Below are 24,860 nucleotides of genomic sequence, written 5' to 3'. Positions count from 1 at the left end.
CATTATCATTAGAGTACAAGAAAATGAACAACTACTAAAATATTGTGAATGCGGTTGTTTTTTATATACAAATCCAACATACTTGCCAATGGGACTCGTTATCCGAGTACTTTCCTCATAAAATTCAAATATACCCGCATACCAGTCCCATTACTTGGGACTCGCTTACTTAGTTATCGCGCATCTTGACACATTTATTACCAAGTTTACCAAGGCATTTTTTCTTTTACTACTATAGTGCTTTCATATTTTAATAGCAATACTTATTATACAATAAAAAAAAATATGGTGGTGATAGTGACAATCCTCAAGACATTCCTGGGTTTGATGAATGCGTTGCAGCCGGCCATATAGGAAAAGTAGTTAGGATTCACCTGCAGCATGTTGTAGGATCTGACACACAGGTACTCAGGCTGGTAAGTTTGTAAGTAGCCTGATTTCGACAAAGCTGCTGGACATTTCTTAGATATCCATAATGCTGGCTTTTCATTGGACCTTCTTAATTATAAGCATTAGTGTCGATAAACGTACTGCTTGACCAGTCGACGATACCAGTGGTGGTATGCTAATTCCCATGTTAGCCCAAAAAGCCTCCCCGCCATGTCGTTAGAAAGATGAACCTACCGGAGATTTAGGTGATTGGTCAGAAGACAAAAGTTATGAAAGCTATATGTTTGACTTAGAGGGAAGCTGTTTGTCTTATTTTCAATTTAGACTCTCATAAGGACTAAATATGTTTCTATCACTCATCGCACCAGAAGCATTCTAGACAAAAGTGAAAAACAACATTTGTTATGGAGTGGAGATAGTTTAAAACACTGTAATTTGTAGCATTTATTTTTCTTATGAAAACTACGATGCAAGATTACGGAAATCATAATAGGAATAGGGGTACATGAATTTCGTCGTAATCTACTAGTGGGACTGTTATGCGGGTACTTTCAATATGGGACGCACATGATTTGGTATTTTTTTCGCATTTTGTCCATACAAAGATACAATTTTAAGTATGATACCATGAAGTACACTAACAATAAACATGATTCATGAAGAAAACTCAAAAGTGATGAAAATTGAAATGGGACTGTTTTGCGAGTATGGGCAGTATGGCCCATAAAAAAATGCGAAAATCGTCATATCATGTTTTATGGTAGTTTATACATAGAAAATGTAAATCAAACATAAATATTATTCATTACCTGTATTGTTTAATCTATTGGTACTCAGTTTTTCGCTTTGGACATGATTTTTATCTGTTACTTTTACCTTACCAGAGAGGAATTGGAACCATACCTTCAAATTTTATCTTGCGGACGTCGAGTTCAATATCTGTGTGATGAAAGCTTCTAAAACATCAACGATGACGTGAGATTCTTCACAGGCCTTGTCTCCAGCATACGCCCATATCAAATGATAGAATTGGTTCATACCTGGATCATTGGAGACTCAAACATATTTTCGAAAAAAACGGCTCATTTTGGAGAGCTTTAACTGAACGTTCATAAACGTGTGATAAGCGGCTCCGTTTTGCTCAAAACCTATGAGCTAGTATTGATATCAGTTGTCTCTAACCGAAGGAACAAATTTCATCATGAAAAATCTGTTATAGGCCTCCGTATTTATTTTTTATTAAACTTTAACAAAAATAAAGGCTTATCAAACCTATAAGACACAAATGCCCTCAAAACTATGACCCTGGCAAAATATTTAATTGTGATCACGAAAAACATGTTCTCTAACAACACCTCCATCCTTTGATACCAAACAAACTAAAATTTTCAACAATAAAGTGTGATTTTTGAAGGTGGTAAGCTTATCACCAGAGTATACGACAATCAGACGCTGTTTCTAGCTTTGGGCGGACAAAACCTTTGAACTTCTTTGCTTTATTACATTATTTAGGACAGTAAGAAAAATATGACAAAAAATGTCCTGGATAGCGAAGTTATGTCAGAATATATTGCAATAATCAGAAATTACATTCACTAGCAAAAACTATGAAAATAACAGATGAATTAGCAACAATCATCAACGATGCATACAAATTTCAATGACTGCCTATTTCGCCTGAAAAGTGCACTTCAGGAAGATGTATTTGTGATATTTCACTCGTCGATTGAAAGATCATTTCGTTAACTATAAAAATATTTTACTCATGATTTCACTTTCTTCACTGAGTGCTTGCTTCCACACACGAAAGCTTCGCCTATTTACATAGCCAGATATCAAGCCAACTAATGGATAATAGTAGTTATGTTAATGTTATACAATCATTAAAGGCTATTATCATATCAAATCCTCCGTTTTCTTGTCGATCTGGTCTTCTCCTTGTGGTTCTTAACGGTAATAGTAAAGATGACTAAAAATATATATATATGCGATACATGTATGCTTGACTCTATGTGTATGTTGTATACCATCATAATGGGCGCAGTACAGGTATCTTCTATTGCTACACAATGACACAACGTACAGTCCGCTCTCCATAACTCGATATTATGGAGAGTTTACTGTACCACAATCCTTCGTAATCATTGCTTTTCTGTTTTGTTTTATCTTTGCTCGCTCCGGCAGATCAAAATTTTCCCATATTTATAGGATCTAAATCTCTAACTTTTCGACGTAAATGTGTAAAAATGTAACATAGATAAGCGTTTTCTATTTGTAGAAGTAATTTCAAACATTCATTGTAGCTTGCTTTTTTGTGCCCAAAATCATTCAACTATGTACAACAGCGGCGCAAAAAAGGCTTTTGCTTTGCTTCTGGCAATTTCTGAGTTCTGCGTGCTTTCAGCTTTCAGCTCGACCGTAAACGAGGTTAGAACTCTTCCAACTTTGCGGTCAGATTCATCTCAAGTGTAGGCGGAGGATACAACAGTTCGCTATTGAACTTGCGTTATAAATATAAATGTATGTAAATATATTTGAGCTATTATCGATGGGCAAGAGGGGCCCACCGGGCTTAGTCACATACAAAGCTAGCCTAAAGACGATAGAAAGATGAGGAAGTATATCTACAATAAGAAAGTCTGAGGGTATCTGTCGAGTAAGGTGTGTAGAAGCACAGGTCTGCCCCGTTCAATATCTCAGATTGGCGGACATATGGGAGTTTTGTCCGTACTTTTGTTCAGCTTCTGTTGGTTGTGCGATCGTGACGTAGCTGCGGATCGCACTTTTTCGACATTCATCAGTTCATTTTATCAGATTTTGTTTCTACATCTAGTCTTTTCAATTGCCGCTTGAGTGTTTTGAAACCTTCGCTGAGCAGAAAGTTTTCGTTTGCCTTTTCTCTTATTTACTTCAGTTGATTGATGATTATATTATGATTTACATATGGCCGTTCCATTTCTCTGAGCAGTATTTGATACAATTTATTATCTCCTTTATTCGACATTTGACATTTTGTTTTCAGCATTCAGATGAATTAAAACATTGCGGGAGACTTTTGCTGTTGTTTGTAAAATTCTGGACCTACTTTTTCTTTGTGTTTTTTTTATCAATCGCTCTTTCCCTTAAACTTTGTCTTTCTTCCACGCTATCGCTCTCGCTCTATCTCTCTCACATGCAAATTAATGTAATTTGTGGACACAATCAGTCTTTTGGTTTCCATTTCTCATCTCCCTTCATCGTGTGTATCTGCTCCCTCCTTCATCTTCCTAGTTTCCTTCTTCTTCTTATACCTCCTATCACTAGCTTTCTATCAAACTGATTGCAATAGTGATTACCTTCTCGACTTACACTATAAATAATTTCTTTCCTTTTTCCATTGTTATGGCTGTCTCATCTCTGTTCATTCGAAGGTTATTGTTTTTTTTTGAGTCACGTTAGCCGTTGTCTAGGAAACCATGGCTAGAGCCGCCGTAAAACGCGCAATCAACAAAATCGGCTTGCACAAAACCACGTGTGATGTGTCAAATCAATAATAAATAAATAGTACAATTATCGTTACGACGGCTACCATGGTTACCCCAAAACCCCGGACATAAACAGCAACTGTCGCTGATCAAGCAAACGGGTATAATAGCAATACAACGAAACCGCCATCTGCTGGCTGTTCGCAAAGGTTCCTGTTCACCCCCAGATTCCCCTATTTACACACTGCTTTCAAAAAGGGCAAATTTCAGTCGGTTTTCTACACGGATATAAATATTTCAACAAGAATTTACACGGAAAAAATTGTTCAACTTACACAGATAGTTAAAAAACGAGAAGCTTTCCCCATTTTGATAGTAGGTATAGTACGAGAGACAAAACGACATTTTTTTCACACAAAAAAAAAGAAATCAAGGCAAAGTGCCATGGTCCGGAGGAGCGCGTTGAAGCGACGCTTCATCACACTTGCACGTTCTGGTTGAGCAAGAGGTCCCTTAGGCTGAGCAGGTTGGCCATGAGGTCCTCCTGACGATCGCGGATGTAGTACTGCCGTGCGGTGGCCCTCGGATAGCTGGCCCTATTGCTGTTAAACTGCTGCTGGCGGCTGACGAACTGATCTCCGCATGAGATGCGTCGGACTGGCAACGGAGAGGTCACCGGGGAAGGCATTTTGACCGGTTCGGGCCGGGCCAGGGTCGCTTTGGAGGGAGTGCCCACCGGGGACGGCACTTGGTTGAAGGTGCTGTGCATCGCTGGCGCAACAGTGACCGTCAGCTGGGTCTGTGGCGCTGTGAATGCGGACGTCACCACCACGCTATGCTCATCGTTCTGTGCTTCTTTATCGATGTCCATGCTGGATATATGGGAAAAAGAAGGAGAACGAAAAAAACAGGCTTGGTTAGTGAGTGTATTCGGTTGGCTGAGTTTGGATGGTGGATTGTGGTCCCATGTTTCGGGGTGAAGTACTTGCTACGCGACTGATGGAGTGAATGTATATGGCATTGCGATTTATTGAAACAAAACGGCTTCATTGTATTTGGAATGAAGATCTTCGATTTAATAAATGCTCTTTAAAATGTGCGTTTCACTATCCTTATCTTGAAGTTAGATTACTGCCATCTGTTGGGTGCGTTCAATAAATAAGGTTTCAGACAAGACGCAAATAGATGGCTCTAGTTCGAACTGGTGCGTGTGCACATCGAACACATCGAAGTATTACCCTCGCATAATGTTAAGATCCACACTAAGTCGAACTTTGAGAATTTGAGAAATTCCGAGAAACGGTGAGAAAAATGAAGTGTGTACACTCAGAAATAAAAATAGTCACGGAATTACTGAAGTTTATGCATTAATGACTATTTTCTATCTGCCTCTCTTTCATTCTGCTGTGAATTTCTACACTTAATGTTATTTCGCCTGGGTTGAAGCTTAGCGATGCTTCAACCCAGGCGAATTGACAAATAGGAATAAAATTCCCTGCAGAATGAAAGAGAGGCAAAAAAAATAGTCATAAATTACTAAAATTTAGTCATTCTTTGACTAGCCATGTTTCTGAGTGTATAGCTTGGTACACTAGACTAAATGTTTACGTGTTTACTTTATTTAAAGGACACAGCAATTGTTTTCACATTGAAAATGATAACGAAGATCGATAAACGGCCAAAGGAAATATTGATGAAACATGAAAAGAGATATATGGTAATCAGAAAAGACGGGCCTATGATTGCTTCAATAGCAGTAATGGTTTCCATATAACTCAAGTCCCCGTCATGACTGTGAAGATTACAACAGGGAGGAAATTCCTTCTGCGGTTTGGTATTCCCACTGGGATAATGCCTGCTTATCAGTGTAGAGTTCTGAGAACGCTTCTACTTTTATTAGCTGAGTTCTGTTTATTGTTTAAGTTCAATCTTTTGACTTCGTATTTTGTCATCGTCGTAAATCAAGGAAATGAAGAGAACCCTTCCAGATCCTAGAGCGTATCCTTAAGCGTAATTTGTGTTTGATATTAGATAAGGTTCGACACACTCTATTAAGAAATAGTTTGACTTTAAAATCAATATTTTACTTCGAATAAACTGTTTTTCTGGAAAAAAACAATTGATTCGTGAAAAGAAAATTGTGTATACCATTTTGTTACGCTGGAAGTTTCTTGTAAAACTTTGTCATATCTTTGAAAAAATTGAGTTTGAGATGAAGTAGGCCGTCATTGAAATCTGTACGCGTTACTGATGGGTGTTGCTAATTCACTCCTCGATTTCTAAGTAATGACTTTCGAAACCACATCTCAATCTGACATTGACAAGATGTTAGAAAACTTGGTAAAACTAAAGTGACCAGACGTCCCGGATTGTGCGGGACACTCCCGGATTTAAACAACCAGTCCCGCATCATCAAGCAGATACAGCCTTATAAGGCTATCCATGAGGACTTTTCGTGATAGGACTGACAGCTAAAAGTGTGAATGCAACCGAAATGAAAGAGTAAACAAATCATGCGAGTTTTATCAGAGCTTTACATTTTCCTTTGTAATCGAAAAGTCACTCCGATCGCAAAACGTCAAAAGCACATGGTAAACAAAAAAAAAACAGCTGATCGCAGCTGTCTCATGGATTGCCTTATGGACCTCTGCACGGGTTCACTATTTGACGTTTTAGCGGTGCCGTGTTATTTATGGAACTATGGAAACCAATGAATTCGGCACCGCTCAAACGTCACATTAAGGCGAAGTAGGCCGTCATTGAAATTTGTACGCGTCGTTGATGATTGTTGCTAATTCATCTAACGACTTCGAATCAAAGAAAATCAGTTGGTTTTGCACTGACACAGCTGAAAAAGTATCAGCATACTTCATGCATGTTAGCGCGTACAGTGATACATTTTAAAGTCGATATAAACGGTCAAGACTGAGTTTTATTACTTTGAAATGCAAGCTGAAAAGTCATCATTGTTGGCAAAACGAATGACGGGCTACTTAGCCTTAAAGAGCTCGTGCATCGGTCCATAGCTGATTATAGAAAAAACGCAGTAGGCCGTGCCGCGAGCGATTGTATTTTCAACTGTCTGTCACGATTTTTCAAATTCTGCGTGATGGGCTTTTATGCGATTTTGCTGATGATTCAGCCGGCGCTACAATACCCGAATAGTTCTTCTTTCGTTTGTGATAAATGTGATTCTGATGAGAAATTATAGCAGTTATAAAGTTGTAACATTTAATCATGTCCGTCCCACTCGGGCTCAGATTGGGTACCACTTCTAGTACTGCATTCGGTTCCTCGGTAAAAAGTACCCAAGTTTGACAGATCGCAGTACACTTTTCACGGCATTCTAGATTACCGTATGAGCCATAAAATTTTGGGCAACTGCAAGGAACATGAAGGTCTTTAATTTGTCTTTGATTTAATGGTGACATTTAGTATTTGTTTTCTTTTGCAAAGAATCATTTGGATTGCGGAAACCGCTTCGTTTATGATAAAACATAGGAACCCCTTATGAAAATTCGCCACAAGGAATCAGGTTGAAATTCATAAATTTACCTTATGAAATCGAAATTTAAAATTAAAAATAGTTTCATCATGCACTACTATCCCCCCAATCTGATCAAAGTTGTAGAAGTATACGATAAACAGTCTATCATAATGTGCAGCATATTATGATAGTTATTCTCTCAATTTTCGCAGGATTCAATCCCTGCGCCTGCCATGTCAGAATGCAGACCAATGAGGGAAAGGGAGAGGAATTGATGATGCATTAAACTGGCTCCCACGTAGACCGTATATACCACTGCATCTACGCCAGTCCATGCGGTAGTGTATGGGTTGGGGAAAGGCATGGCAGAGAGGTTTGCTCTTTAGTTGCTGCACGATAACTTGAATGACTGTTTCATCGATTTTGAATTGCTTTCAGATTTTTCCGCCAAATTTTGGTGAGTGCTCGTCAAAGAATATTAGATTACGATTCTAATGATTTTGAATTTTCATCGATCCACAATGCTAAGGAAAATAGCCACGGTTTTTAGTGTGGTTTTTGAAAAATGTCACAACTTTAAGTAAAATTTTAGAAAACATAATTAAAAAAAAAGGTTTTTGAGAAAATATCTACGAAGGAAGAATAATTCATGGCTTTCGAATGCGCCATAGAGAGTTTCAATTGGACGTGTAAGCAAATAGATTCGAACAGACCCCTTTTGTATGTTTTTTTAGGGGCTGAACCCCAACTTTTGCACGGGAGTGTAGGTACTCTAATACGAGCAGATAGTCTCGAAACTGCTGATAAATCAAGAGGTGGGAAACCATTTTTTTTTAAATAAACTAGAAACATGGTAACTTTTGCAAGAATTTTGACTAATATGTTTTTTCTTAAAGTTCCAACTATATGGACGGACGAATGCAAACAATTGTTTACATGTAACACACGTTTTACAATGTATGATCTAGAATAATCTGTTTTTGAGAGCCTGTGCGAAAATATATCCAAATTGCGTTATCCTAGTAAAGTTACAACTTCATTAAAAATGTCTACTAGGTTTTTTTCAACAGGCTCATCAAATCGTAGAAGTGTAACTAAACGATAAATCACATAGGGGAACTTACGTATTGTCGGCAGCCTAAGCAGCTGAACTTTTAAGAGGGCAATTTTACGCAACAATGGAATACAACAATCAGCAGGAGACACCTGAACTACACTTGAGCACTCTTCATCTATTAGTTATTATACACAAAACACTATTTTATTCTCTTAATCTTCTATTTTTCCTCACCAAAGTCACGAGGCACTTGTTCATTTATCGGCAATGCAATTTCTATTGTCGGCAATAAAAATGTTCACTTCGGCAATTCAAAACAGCGCAAAAACTAGTTAATGTATTGATAACATTTCGTATTTGTTGACAATTCCTGAAATTAAACGTCACTCATTATTTTCGACTCGTTGAAAGGGCCAATGCAGAAAAATACAGACTACACTGAGAACAAAATTGCAGTTATAAATAAAATAGCAGAGAGTCAAATTGAATACACAACGCCACTAAATTTATGCAGACTAAGGCGCCGTCCACAAATAAGGTAACGCCCTAGGGGGAGGGGGAGTAGGCTCAAACACATTTATTTTTTTCATGCAAAGACCGTTGCGGAGGGGGGAATGGTCGAAAATTGTACATTTTAACGTTATGTCTCAAATAGACGCTGCCTAATGTCGTTTTCATTTAAATAAAAAATAAATAAATATTTAATCGAATATTTTTTTATTCAATGCAATAGTGAGCAGCATTTCGGCTGTAAAAATTGCCATGTCATGGTTATAAACTTGCAGCAAGTGCGAATCCAACCTAGAAGTTGCAGCGTGACGTCATGGTTAAATGATTCATAATATTGTGCTCTGCAAGAAAACTCCACGGAACACGATTATCGGATAACTTGAATGTCAGAGTTGCGTTTGAATGGGTTACATGGCCCTCACACTACTGTTTATTAGGGTGCGGCTTATTTTTCAAAAGCTCTCAAAACCAAAAACTCTTGTACTTTTATGAATTCGAATCATATTCGAAGAGAAACCTCAAAGTTTGAGCTAAAAATATTAAGATTTAGAGGGGGCACAAGCGTCTTGAAGGTAAATTTTCAAGTTATAAAAAATGGCCTTCAGTGAAGTCATCATAACTTCGGTAATTGCTAACCAATTTTGAAACTTTCAGCACCATTATCTTAAAAATTAAATTTATGAAAACTTTGTAGAATATCAAATTTGTGTAAAATCAAAACTCGTTTCAATAAAAAGTAGTTTACTTCGAATGTTTCCTCATTTTACAAAAAAATATCTTTGTTTGACAATAACTTCACGAATACTCAAACGATTCCAAATCTTTTTGCATGGTTTAGAAGCTTACTTAATTATTTCAAACTTGTCATACACCACATTTCACTTGAAAAAATATTTTAACCAAGTTATTCATCAAAAACTGCACAAAAACATGATTTTTTAACGAAAAACGTCGTTTTTTTTGTTAATTTTGGCAGTTAAACAATATTTTAAAGCTGAAACTGGCTCTCCTCATTTGTTAAACCTTTGAAAAGGATTTTAAATTATTTTGAAATAATAATATATTTGCTCATGTTAAAAAATATATGCACTATTCAACTCGTAATTAAAACAAAATGCTTTATAAACAGAAGTTTTATAAGAAAAATGTAATTTTTGGCAAAGTAACTTAAATAATCCAAAGAAATTCGATATTTTCTTTAAAAAACATTTTTTTTAGGTAGTTTTTGTTACAAAACTAAGCCAAAACCATTTTTTAGAAAAATGTGTTGTATGAATAATATGGGAACAACTATTTTTTGCTTCAAGAACATGTACATACAAATATTTGAAATCGGTTGAGTATTTATGATTAAATTTTTCAGTTTAATGAAGAAAATTTTCAAGAAAACTACTTTTAACAAAGACTTTTTGATTTAAGACAAATTTGATGTTCTACAAAGTTTTCATAAATTTAATATTGAAAATAATGATGCTAAAAGTTTCAAAATTGGTTAGAAATAACCGAAGTTATGGTGACTTCACTGGAGGCCATTTTTTATAACTTGAAAATGCACCTTAAGACGCTTGTGCCACCCTAAATCTTAATATTGTTTGCTTAAACTTTGAGGTTTCTCTTCTTATATGATTTGAATTCATAAAAGCACACGAATTTTTGGTTTTGAGAACTTTTGAAAAATAAGCCGCACCCTAGTGTCTATGCGCAAAAAATCGCTAAAAGGTAACGCGAAATTGAAAATGCTGCAGGCTTTTTTACATTTTTTTACGTTCATATTATTCTCAGTGTATGAGAAAATCAGAATAGGCCCTTTGCAAATCAATCATCTTATGATTTGACACAAATACATCATCCTCTGATTGCCTGTAGAACAACAAGAGTGTTGCCAAAATAGTTAACCTGTTGTAAGACGTATATTTTATATGTTTCTCAGTATATTGAAGTTTATGCGCTACAATCTTCAGATAAGGAAAGTATTGAAAGACTCAATTATTACCAATGCATGCTTTGTTGCCTAATTCCAATGAATTAATTAGTTGTGTTCGATTTTTTCTATTAATTTGAATTCTGAATAAAAAATACACCGCGATTGAATATGGTTTTCTGGCAACCTATTCCCGTAATAGAAAGTGATTGCCGAGGAAAGCAAATTGCATTAATTTTAATTTGTGATTTGAAGCATAAAAATTAAGTATTTTCGAGTGATTTATAGACAAATCAAAAGTTTTATAGTGCATGAGTGATCAGTGCGTAGCTTTTGTGACAAATTGGTATTAGAGCGGAGAATTGGACCTTTCAAAGTGGTGAGTTTTTCTTAAGCTGTTCTTGTGTTGTTTTATTCGGCAGCTCACGAATGACGATAATTTCGTAAGCATTTATTTCATTCAATGATGAAACCCATGTTTTATATTATTTTTGTGAAAGATGAGGTTTACATGGAAGATTATAGTTCAAGGAATATGTTGAGTACATTGAAGTTAACTCTTGTTCCGTAGATAAATTTAAACAAGGACGGTAAGTTAGTGCTGCCGAAAATACCCTCAGGGTTCCGAAGCCATCATTTACCCTAATAAATCTTCGAGCTGTGTAGTGGAATACCAATAAGTAGATAAAAACCGAATTTAGTACTATACCGTAATCCGGGGTAACATTGATCAGCGGGGTAACATTGATCGAAATGACTCATCTCGTAAAAAGTTCAAATAAAGATTTGTTGATGAAACATTTTCGAATCATGAATGGTGCCTCTCTTTCTCATATTCATAAGCTAATGAAAATTAAGGTTTTTGCCAAAATTGCGTTAACTTCATGCGTAAATTTGTCAACTTTTTGAAACAATGATTTCTAGCACTTTCACTGACACTACCGAACATTCATGTCTCACATGAGTTCTGCAGACGACGTGATCAAGAAAAATGCGGTCGTTACTAAATATGACATCGCCGAAAACGATTCCGTTGTCAAATCTTTTATATGTTTATTCAATTAGGCAACATTAACTAATTACAATAAAGAATGTAGAATTTCCTTAGGAAATTGCTTACTTTTAGGCGTATTCCGCGGTTCAAGGTGTTTTTAATTTTGAAATAACTCAAAAAGTAAATGACTTGAAGAATTTGGTCTTCATATTCGGCTTCAGGGGCCATGATTTTAGTAAATAACGACATTTCTAATATTACCGAACATTGTTTACTCGGGTGATCAATGTTACCCCATATCAGCTGAATCAAAAAATCACTTAAAACATTTATTTAAACATGTTTAAATCTTTCGAAAAACAAAATAAAGTATATAGTTAGGAGCGGTGGGTGCCAGTACTTGTTTTAAAAATATAAAACTTGTAACATTTGTATTGTGAAATGAAAAATTTAAGAAAAACTCAAAAATATGATCAATGTTACCCCGGATTACGGTACCATTTAATTACACTAGAGTTTGTATCATTTGACAGATACGCGTATTTCGACATCAACTATAAGGCCGTCTTCAGTGTCGTGTACTAAACTCGACTTACACGCTGTCTAGTACACGACACTGAAGACGGCTTTACAGTTGAGGTCGAAATACGCGTATCAGTCAAAAGCTACTGACTCTTGTAGAATTAAATGGTATAGTACTAAATTCGGTTTTTTATCTACTGATAAATCACAGACAGACAAACCTAGAAGAATAGGTGGTCGAAGGAAAATGATTAGAGTAATAAGTCTGGTTATCTATTGATAAACTCTGAGCAAATAGATAAAATATAGAAGTACAAGAACAACAACCTTCAATTGCTTACGAAAACGGACAATTTCGCAACAGTTCGTCTGATCGGATATGATGGTGGATTAGCCAATTCACCTAAATACCTTCAACGATTGGAACTTCCGTACACCACCCTCTGGAGGAGTTGTTGCATCCAGCCTTGGTGAACTTGACGGCGACGACACTGACCAAGAGTAAAGCTACAGAGACTAAGCGTATGCGTATATATGTACAGCAAGTTACCTGCAACTTACAGCGGACACAAACATAATAAAAAAACAGAAGCGCGACAGGTAACTAAAGTCATTCCATAACCAAGCTACCGACATTCCATTGGCATGACCCGGTCGAGGTTATTGCATCTAGCTTTGATATTGATCAATTCCTCAGTACACACAAAGTCAAGTTTAACCATGTTCAACAAAGATCGTACACAAGATCCTTCCTCAGCCTAATGGTAGCATCCGTGGCTACGAATCAAAGCCATGCTGAATTAGGCTGGGTTCTGTTCCAGGTCAGTTCAAGATCTCTTTTGTAATGTAAAGTTCCTGGAATTACTTGGGCCTAAAGTATCATCGTACATGCCACAAGATGTACAAATGTGAAAATTACAAATTTGGCAAATAAACTTAACTTTTTTTTAATCAAAACTTTTCAGTTAACACCTGTGGAATTGTTTTAGAACACTGAGCTGAGAAACAGGCTTGTCCCAGTGGGAACGTGATATCATAAAAAAAGAAAGAAAAATAAGTTGTCAAACTTTGCGAGAGTATGATTTTTTGTGTAACCAAGAATAGAACGTTATTCTTCATCTTTTATATTATCGCGAATAGATACTGCCAGGACGAAACTAAAATATTTACATCCCGTATTTGTGAAACATTTTTTTGGATCTAGAGGTTTTATAGCAAAATCTAGGAATCCAAGAAAAGTGAATGCGATCTGTCAAACCTGAATACCGAGAAATTTAAATTGAGTTATGTAGTATCAATGGTACTCAGTGTGAGGCCGATCATTACGACTTTATTTCGTCTTTGGCTATAAGGCTATTAACCGTGAATGCGTTTCTATGTCAGAGTGTTGGCCATGCATTTAAGTCATGCTTTGAGGGCTTTAAGCCGTGAACGCAATAGTGCTGCGGTTGCAGTGCTAAAACGGCAGATTTTGACGACTGCCCACACATTTTGTCAAAATCTACCGTCGTAGCATTGAGTTCACGGCAGGCTTAAATGCATGGCCTACTCTCTGGCATAGAAGCGCATTGAAATAGAAAAAAAAAATCATAACGATAATCGAAGGTGTTCAGTTACAAATCAAATATTTGTAATTTAAAAATAGCACTCATTAAGCTGACTCATCCAGCTAGCTCAGCTAACGATCTTGGCAATCGAGTAATGGTCGAACATTCAATCGAAATATGAAATGAGCAAAAACTCGACAAGCAAGTGATTCATCTCTGGTTCAAATGACGCAGAAATGAACGTCAACTAACGAACCGAGAGGATCAGTAGGGCTTAAGCTATTAAGCCACTGATAAGCGTTTAGCGATGCACTCTAGCTAGCATGATGGTGCATGCACCAATGAGCAGATAGGTATAGCATTGAAAACATTCTACAGTAAAACCAAAGACGACATAGACATAGTAGTCGGGTTCAGAATGGGTACCACTTCTAGTACTGCAATTGGTCCCTTGGTACTGAAAAATGAACCCAAGTTTGACAGAGCGCAGTATAGTTTTCACGGCATTCTAGATTATTATTATTCTAGATTCTCCATTATCTTATGTGCCATAAAATTTTGAGCACCTGGAAGGAACATGGTCTTTGGTTGAATGGCGTTTTCCCGTTTAGTATTTTAGTGTAAATATCCTGATTTTCCCACTCTAATTTTGACGAAAGTAATATTTCTAACAGTCGAAAAACTCATTGAAACTTGATTCCCTATGGATTTTACTATTCAGCTCTATCATCTGGTGTCGACGATCGCATCAAATGTGATTTGATCCGCTGCTCAATCCCAGAGTTGCATCAGAGTAACCTGTTTGATTGTCATTTGATTGATTTGCGCAACTAGTTAGGCTACTTAGCTAGCTAGCCAGCCTGCTTAGATGGCAGTTCTCGAAAAATCCAGATTGCTTCGATTGGATTTTAATCATTGTCGATGCAATCGGTGCGTTGTCGCTTGCTGCGACATCTGGATCGGATATATATGGAAATCGATCCCGATTATGACACAGCCAGCGATGCAATGAAGAGCTAGAGGGCATTGTGACGGTGCTCGAACTTTGTAGATATAGAATGTAGAACAGAGGATGTTTTGAGGAAGTTAACTCTCCTCTCACACAAAAACCGGTTATCGCCTATCTGCTTGTCGGACAGGTGACGACGGTGCGTTGAAAAGCAGCAATCGTTCGCGCCGGGGAAGAACGGTTGTTTATAATTCGCGTAATGGTTTGTTGTACGATCTGATATTGGAAGCACGAAGTTGATGGCGATCGATTAGCATAAACGGCAGTGGGGTTTCATTCACGAGATGGGTCACGAGACCACGGCAGGGATGCCAAAAAAATCTAATCTTCTATGTCGTCTATGGAATACCTTACGAATTCGTTACAATTTTTTGCTGGATCTACCAGATTTTTTTTTAATGTAGCCTCAAAAATCTTGGAAATCCATACAAATCTAGAAGGTTGGCAACGCTGGACCACAGTAATCGTTCACGCTCGATCCGATAAACAATGCTCCCACACTACAACGGGAAGTATCGTACCGTGCACAGGTTGACCGCTGCAAGGCCGTACACCTGGACAACGACACTCCGCGTCATACGGTTTCGCCTTCTTCCTATCTTCCTATACCCCGAAATCGAAGAAGCCCAGTTTTGGTTCAATAGAATCGCAATGTCGCTTTGTCATGGCTTACTACTACGTTAAAATACTAAGACTACTGCTAGGATTGCGTACGGTGGGCCAATCGGTTTGTGATCTTCCCATTAATTTTCGGTTTTCGCGATTACAATTATACAAAAAAGCAAGCGTTAGTCGATGTTAGTAGTACTTTCTACACTATCGCACATGAACACATGGATGTTTTGAGAAAAAAAAAAAATGAATTTAGGCACGCAAGGTATTGGCACAATTTTAGCACGCTGGTTTTTCGAGGGGTCGGCCAATTTAGAGGTTAAGTGTGTCGTTTGCAAACGAGATTTTCCTACCTAGAAGAGACCTTAATCATCATTTTCGAGGGAGAAAGGCTGGGGGCTTAAGTTAGTGTGTAGCCAGATTAGGTTAGTATACGCCACTTAAACGCTTACACAACGTCTACTGATAAGGATGAGTCCGATTCCCAGGCGCGGGTGTCGTGAGAGAAATGTGTACACACATACACGCACAAAAATAAAACTACAAAAAATTACACAGGTGAAACAATGGCGGAAAAAGAGTAGTGCGATTGGATGCTTAGCTACCAAGAGCTTGACAGTGGTTACCTTGTTTTGGTCATTGGGGACGGCGGTGGTGACATTCGGCGACTACTTTGATCACCACTCGCTCGCGTCAGTGATGATGAGTTTATCTTGATATAGAAGAGGAAGGTGGTGGTGGTGGTGGTTGTGGTTGATCTGCCTAAGCCTAGATATTGAGATTTGATTTTTTTGCCTGGTTCCCTCTTGCTAGTACCTAGTTCTTGTACACACTTAACACTTGATTACATTGAATTGTTTCGTTTTGAATCGCGTAACATGCCAGCCAAAATGTGCGCTTTTGGACAGAGAAATTTCCTAAAGAAGATTGGCATTTTTGTGTTTTGTTTTTAACAATTTCGACTGTACAAACGATCAGACACACAAATTCGATTCGCTTCCGCTCCGATCTAGTTAGCCTTCTTATGCAAATGATGGCACAATGTACCTATATATCCGACGCTTGCTTTGATCCCTGTTGCTTTGTTGTTAGACTCGAATGTTTCTGTTTTTTTTGTTTGTTTTGTGTGTTTCTAGCAAAAATTTACCAGTAAGGGCCATCGTGGGCCTCCGGGTGCATGTGACGCCACGTGTCCAGATCGACCGTTGGGTCCACATACTGAGAACTATAGGCACTTAAGCTGGAACATTGTCCATTGACTGTGGTGGTGCTGGGACTGGTGGTCGAGTTTGTACTATTGGGGGAGGTACTGTTGCTATTGTTACGGTTACTACTACTATTATAGGGATGCGAGGGGAAGAATATGCTAGACTCCTGCCGAGGCATGACGCGGTTGGTGAGGGAGTAGTTGCGACCCTGTAGGAAGGAAGAGAAGAGAACAAACACGTCATATATTTCACGTCCTTGAAGGACTTTCCGAACGGTATAGGCCAAAGACGAAATAAAGGCATAGTCGGTATCCAAGTTTGACATATCGCAGTACATTTTTCACAGCATTCTAGATTTTGCTGTATTTCCTCATGTCATAAAATGCAGGACAACTGCAAGCGACATAAAGGTCTTTATTTCGTCTTTGGTATAGCCGAAGGCCAGGGGTACTTACATCATTGTTGTCCCAGAACTCGCCGGCATCACATTTGTAGCAAACGCAGAACTCAATCCGTCTGGACTTAGGGGGAAGAGTGAGCTTGAAGGAGAAGGTGTCGTGCATCGTGTAGGCCGATGCCAAACCGCTACCAACCTGGAATGGGGGAGGGGAAGAAGGGTATACCGATTAATTACGTTTCCATTTTCCATTAATTGGGACGCACGCAATTGGAAAAGGCGGCAAAATGCCAACAAGTCAACTTTGGATGATTGATTTCATCGATTCCCATTTGAATACCTTTTCCTTCAAACTGGAATGGTCGTAGTAGGCTTTGAGGTGTCCATTGTTAATGAAAAGGTTGTTCAAAAAATCACTGCAAATACGCCTTTTTGATATCAAATAAGATTCCATAACCGACAGATTATTCTGGTTCGAGGGTTGTAATATCCGTCGCAAAAATAATTGCTATTTTCGATATTTTGACTCTCTGACTAGGCATACCGACTTTGAAGCTCTTTCACCAATTTTCATTCCATACAAATTGTATGGGAGTCAAAGAAAAACAAGCAACTTTTACGAATCATGTTATTTTTTCTGGTGGAAACCATTGAAAAAAATTTTACTCATACCATTGACCAAAATGATGCTTATACTCCTTTGTGTTTGAGCCCATCAATTTATTGAATATGAACTATTATGATGTTTTTTTTTTTCATTGAAGTAGGCTTCAACTTGAATACGACAAAGATCTCCACAAAGTTCTCTAAAAAATCTAAAAATTGTTTCAAGAATTTGTATTGGGATTTAGAACGGAATTTCTTAGGAGATTTCTCCGAGAATTTCTGCAGTAATTACTCCAGTAAAGACAGTTACACCCAACAAAATTCCTTCCAAAGGATTGTCACAATTTTATCTTGATTTCCTATCATAAATGTTATGTTGTTTTAAATCGAGGATCTGGTTCCTCGAGGTCCTATGCTAAAGCAAATCACAAGCCAAATTCCAAGAAGGAATTTGAAAGAATTTCTAAAAGAATTGGAATTTCAGACAAACGTTCAGGAGTTTAATAGTTATTTATGCAACGAGTTGCAAAATGATGATTTTTTCAGCACGAGTCGTACATTTATCCAACGAGGCTCGCCGAGTTGGATAAACACGACGAGTGCTGAAAAAATCGAGTTTTGCAACGAGTTGCATACAACATTTTTTGCAATAACGAAAAATGCCGGTAAAGTTGGATTTTTGGGGATATTTCAAAAAAATCCTCATGACCATCCATGCGTTGTAGCAACTCAGTATTTCTCAATCAGGTAGGCTGTGGAATGGCTGTCACAAATTTTCTCACTTTTATTGCTGATTCTACTTTCAAAGACAGACCAGGTAAGGACGCCCCGCTTAGAATCTTCAACCATATTGTATATGCTGAATTGCCAAGATTACAAGAACCGCCCCTTAACGCTCCCGTCCTTTTTTATAGTGAACCCATAAATCCTCTACTTCCGCAAGACTCACAATCCCCACGGACAACCAGCTTCTGATTCTAGGATCTGAATCCGATTTAATTCGGTTTGTCAAATGGATGAAGAATTAACTTAAGTTCTGATTCTACATCCATTTGACGAACCGAATTGAGTTGGATTCGGATCCTAGAATCAGAAACTGGTTTGAGAAAATCACAGCATTTCAATAAATCATGTATGGAGGTGATCCGACGCCGATTCGGTAATTTCCAAAACAGTACTGAAAAGTGCTACTTTTCGATACTGTTATTAGTGCTGAAAAGTAACACTTTTGCCTTTTGGAGTCTATTTGTATGGAATTATATTTTAATCATTTGAGAAATTAAGCTTTTTCAGTATCTTAAGCATATTATTGATTTATTTGATTCTAGGTTAGGCTTTAATGAATGCAAGTTAAGGTCTTCCAAGAATTTCTTGAAGTTTGGGCATATGATTCTACATGAGTAAATGGAGATCAATTCATCACTACTAAGTAGAAGAAAACCTCACAATATGGCACCCTAAATTACTTATATTTATAAGAACCGGTTGAAACATCATGTTTTGGTATATAAGTGAGTACAACAGGTGCCCTAGCTCATCCAAAAACTTCCTGGAATTAATACCTTTAATCTACTAGTGTGATAAGTAATCTTTTGATGGTTTTCAATATGACAACAACCCCTAACTATTCACATAAGTAAACAGGGCCATATAATGCTTAAGTACCGATGTTCTTGATCCTCCACGAAGTTAATGGAATACAGGCCTAAGGACCTACGCTCAAGCAGTTGTGTATTGATTGTTTTTAATAATGCTATAAACTCTTAACCTTTCATAGAACTAAACGGAACATTGCAATTATTTGTACCGTAATCCGGGGGCAAATTGATCACTGGGGCGAATTTGATCAGGTCGGTACCAAAAAACATTTCCTCCAAAGGATGCTGAAGGTTTCGTTGGCCACACAGACATTCAATATTTTCTAGTTTATAGATGTCTAATGATGGTTTTGATCTATTTCATTTTTGTTAGGATCAGTTTTGCATAGAAATATTCACATTTTTTGAAGGTGTAAGCAGTACAGTTGGAAATGTCGGTGCTAAACAATCCCCTGGTGCTATGCCTAAATGTCAGCTTTAAGTGTTGAAAATGATGTGTAAGCTTAAGTATGAACTACTGAACTCATTTTTGATATCAAACATCCTAGCAAGTATAGTGTTTTGCTCATAAAACCGTTTATTCTCAAAAAATGTGCTAATTTTAAGGGAAATTGCCTAAATTTAGGCGTATTAGGCAGATTTTCAAAGTTTAATTTTGCAATAAAATAATCAAACACTCGAGTTGTAAGAGTTTTGACATCATTTTCAGATTCAGGAGACCCAAATTTAGTAGATAGGGAATATATTTTTTCTTAAACCTGCTTTGTTATATGGTGGTCAATTTCGCCCCAGTGTGTAACATAATTTTTTTGATTTTAAAACTATTTTTATGATATCTTAAATATTATTTAATGGAAATCCGATGACATAAACTGATAAAGATCAATGGAGTACTGATTTTGTCGAAATTTGTTTGACAATATTTGAGTTCCGAATGATTACACAACAAAAAGTTGTAAAATAGTGATCAATTTGCCCCCGGATTACGGTACTAATGTTCTTCTCCATCGACCCTAACACTTTTAGGCGTAAGCAGTAGTCTACTGATAGGTTTTGTTTGTGAAACATACCCTTAGTGTTTGGTCGAGATTCATTCCTACGTTGTGATTTTACAGTAAAACAAGAGCTTTTGGACTTACATCCTGCCATGGCAGTTTTAGAGTTGCAACTGATTTATTTCTATTCAAGTGGTCAGAATACATACAAAACGACATACGTATACAAGTAGCATTCATGAATACAACACATTTGCGCGAACACTTAGTTATTTACATAAGTAAACGGAGTATCGTTTAGATTTGTACCAATGTTCTTGATCCCTCAAGAACTCCATGGAGCAGTTAACAACAGTTGTAACAATAGTTGTTTCTCGACCGATGTGAATCATGGCACATAACTCTTAACTCTTCGTATAAGTATACTGAGTGTTAATTTTATTTGTGCACCTAACTATTCATAGAATTTAACGGAATATTGTGCCTTTTTTGTTTCAATGATATTGATCCTCCAAGAACTCCATCGAATGTAGATTATCAACCAATATGTCATTTTCTATGAATGTAGATTTCATGATATATAAACCAAGATGCTATTGAATAAAAAAAAGTCTATTGAACACAATAATAAATTGATCTTAATAACATGAGCCTACTGGACGAGTACCGCTTATAAAACAATCAGTTATTGCGCTGGTAGACCTTGGAGTTCTTATGGACTGTCTTCTTGAAGTAATTGCATGGCTTAGAACTTTCGTTGTATTCATTCGCAGATTCTCAGTTAAATTCTTTAAACATTTCTGAGCATGTACCAAATTTAAAAATCTTCAATATGCAACCAATTACGGTTGTTGATTTAACATGTCAGGAAGTTCTTGGATGTCTACAATTCTCCACAAACATATTTTTAAAGGAACTCTATGACCATTTAATATAATGATTCAGTGGATTACTAATAGTGCGTACTGCATCAATAATCGTCCACTACGTACTTTATTACGTATGTAGATTATAAGATCCATATTCCAAGAAGTTCTTGGATAACTTAGAACATCTCTTGAATGCACCACAACAAAACAGCAACACAACAAAACAGCAACACAATAAAAGCAACATATTGCTCTGAACTTTTTTGCATATATAAAGATTTCAAATGTTCATCGGTCGCGCTTATAGATCTGGTGACTATATTCCAGAGTATTCTGAAGTTTATGGCAGGTATGACAAATAGAATGTTACAATAACTCAGAGATTAGACACGTCTGAATTCACTCTACAAAGCATGAGTTGAAAACAAATCATATTATTTCTGCGTAACTCATCATTCCAATACATAATTTCCCATTTATTTGTCAAACTCAATTAACGAACTTCGTAAAAAAGTAACGTAAATTGAGGTTTTAGTGTATAAGCCACTTATGGAAATACCGAAATTCTCCTTGATAAATCACTGGACAAGGAAACTTTGAAATTGTGGGAAAACCCTTGGACGAGTATTCGTTGGAATTTCAGCAGTTTTCGATGTATTTATGAGAAAATACTGGAAAATCTGGAACTAATTTTTGCAGAAGTTTATGCAGAAACGTCAATTGAGAAATTTCGGGAGACTTCTAGAACTACTTCCTATGGGAGTTTTTGAAGAAACTTTAGAAGGAATTCCTGAAGAAATAGTATCTCCATACACATTACATGAAAACTTGCTGAAGGATTTATTTAAAATATATGGCTTTTAAGCAATTTCAGAGGAATCTCTGATCCAAGCTACAAATTAGTTTTCATGTTTGATTTCAAATCTGTAACATTACTGTAAGTTTATTTAAAAATAAGACAAACCATAGTATGTTATTCGGGGAAGATTTGCTAGAAGAACCTCTTGAAAAATCTCTAAGAAAACCTGGAACATAATTCATGAATCATTGCTGCAATCGTTGGTAATACTAAGATAAACTCCAGTAGAAACAGATTCTTCGTAGGACTTTTAAAGGAGTTGCTGTATGAACTCCTGAATAATTCCCCCAAAAAAATCACTGGATCTATTGCTTGGGAAATAATTTGAATCTTCTCTGAAAAAAGCCTGGGAGTAACCCCTACTAAAATTACTCTGGATTCTCCTGGTAAAATGTCTGATATGCTCCAAGAGTAACTTCTGGAGGAATTCCCTGTAGAAAAGGAAAAACTTCCGAAAGGGTTCTGGGAATTATCCCATTATATAAATATTGGAAAATAGGATAAGTTGATTTCTACCCATGAATCGCTATTCATGATGCGAATGATTAGGTTCATCCGCTGAAAGACGAATCTGAGCAAATTACTCCTAATCACACGATCACATCAAGCGAAGAATAACATCGTATCTGTATCGGCCTATGATCAGCACTGTTTCGCAAGTTGAAACAAGCGTGATAAGTAGCAGTAGCGAAGGAGAGCCCAGAAGAGAAAGCGATGATAAAACGCATTTAACTCTTTCATTTGTCATTGGGGACAGTTGTTTTACTCTGCTAGGTTTGGAGCCTAAATACGCTGGGTTTTATCATGAACTGTTATATCCCCGATATAATAAGAACTGTAGCAGTAGACGACAAACAGACTCTCATGATGAGTAGCGGATCATGATTGTTACAGAGAGAGCGATAAGTGTTAGATACTCTCAATTTTCTCAGAAGTCAACCCCAGCTTGTATCACATCATTGTACATTTTAAGGACATTATCATCACGAGAAATGATGAATTCAATACAGAGTCAGAATTAGGGCGAATGTGAACACTAATACATTGTCAGTAAAATCGGTTTGAAGTTCAGCGGATATAATTTCAATTCTATATTACGTTTCCTATCGATTTAATCGCATGATGCATTTTTGTATGATCCATTACAATATTACTTTTGTAACAAACCATTTGATTTATTTTCATATTATGAACAACATGTTAAAATAAATAAAAAAGCATCATGCACAATTAATCAAAATTAAGGATTGTTGCGCCCCTCGGTTTTTCGTCTCCTTCAGTTTGACAGCAGTGATTGCACCTTTCTACCTCATCCTTCTGGTTTGACTATCATCAGCTTCGCCGTTTTGCTACGCTCTTTCACACGAACCTTCTTCACTATCGACCTTCTGCACACTCAGTTTTAAATGCGCCCTGCTGCCACACTCAATCGCAAATGCGCCTGGTTACCGCAGGGGGGGAAGGTGGGCGAAATTGACATCAGAGTTCGTATCGAAAGAGAATATCAAATGCGCCTTTATGTTTTTCTCACTTATTTCGTGAAAAACGTTATTTTTAAGAAACAGTTGTGCAGTATATGATTGTAGTTTATCAATTAAACTGTTTGGTTAATAAAACTCAATTTGTTTACATTTGTCAGTTAGGCCGTAGTTCTGGTACTGTATTGAATTCAACTGTTTTGTAAAGATAAAATGACCGGGAGCCTAATGGGAGTATTTTGGATACAGTCAAAGCTAGGGACCGTCGTAATAGAGAAATGTCACTATGGAGAATAGCTGTAGCATCAATATATTTTTCAAGGAATTGAAAAGTGTCGCTCTAGGGAACTTTTGTCGCTGTAAAAGTTGTCGTTATAACGAACTTCGACTGTAGTTCGATGATTACACCGGAGCTCTGGTTTAGTAACAAAGTTTCACTTCTTTTCGAAATATCAATGCTTTTTTTTAACTTTAATTTTTGGAAAGATTCACATTAAAATCTCTTATCCTCTCAAAAGAGTCCTATCAGAACTCTCATCAGAATCGGGGAGCAGGTCGATAGCTGAATGTCGTTAGGCCAAATTCCGTTATGCTGAGGGCCATTACGCCGTTAGGCCGAAAGGGTCGTTGGGCCGAAATAACATTTGAGCATTCTACTATTACTATACTATGTTTCTAACTATGGCTTCTTCTTCTTCTTTCTGGCGTTACGTCCCCACTGGGACAAAGCCTGCTTCTCAGATTATGAGCACTCCACAGTTATTAACTGAGAGCTTTCTATGCCAATGACCATTTTTGCATGTGTATATCGTGTGACTGGTACGAAGATACTTTATGCCCTGGGAAGTCGAGAAAATTTCCAACCCGAAAAGATCCTCGTCCGGTGGGATTCGAACCCACGAACCTCAGCTTAGTCTTGCTGAATAGCTGCGCGTTTACCGCTATGGCTAACTGGGCCCCCGTCGGCTTCTAGGTAATGCAAATTATCCTGACCTACCCTTGTAAGTTACCCTAATGAATCGTAAGATCTATCAGATATTTTCGGCCTAATGACTCTTTCGGTATAACGGTATTCGGCCTAATGGCTTTCAGGATTGATTCAAGGATTCTCATCAGAATCTCTCAGGATTATGATCAAAATCATCTCCAGATTCACATCAGAATACTCCAAGAATTCGCATCAAAATCCTTTCGGCATTCTCACACAATTTTTTTCCGGTTTTCCTTCAAAGCTCTACCAGAATTCTCATCATAATTCTCCCAAGAATCTCGTTCGAATCGTTTCAGAACTTTTAAATCCTCCCATGATTCTCATCGAAATCCTTCCCAGATTTACA

At 37.2% G+C, this 24,860-nt stretch overlaps 1 protein-coding gene across 1 annotated transcript in view; it reads right to left on the bottom strand.

Annotated features, from left to right (window-relative positions):
- Window positions 1–2,132: 2,132 nt before the first annotated feature.
- The window catches only part of LOC5574517 (protein phosphatase 1 regulatory subunit 3A), a 79,645-nt gene continuing 56,917 nt past the window's right edge, over window positions 2,133–24,860 (bottom strand). The window contains exons 3-5 of the mRNA XM_001661440.2: window positions 17,177–17,314; window positions 16,661–16,929; window positions 2,133–4,726 (exon numbers count right to left, since the gene is read on the bottom strand). Coding sequence (XP_001661490.1) covers window positions 4,333–4,726; window positions 16,661–16,929; window positions 17,177–17,314 — 801 coding nt within the window. The 3' untranslated portion in view covers window positions 2,133–4,332. The remainder of the gene's footprint in view (window positions 4,727–16,660; window positions 16,930–17,176; window positions 17,315–24,860) is intronic.

This window comes from Aedes aegypti, chromosome 3 (assembly GCF_002204515.2).
Source record: "Aedes aegypti strain LVP_AGWG chromosome 3, AaegL5.0 Primary Assembly, whole genome shotgun sequence".
Lineage (NCBI taxonomy): Eukaryota > Metazoa > Arthropoda > Insecta > Diptera > Culicidae > Aedes > Aedes aegypti.
This window is presented reverse-complemented; position numbering and strand designations above follow the sequence as displayed.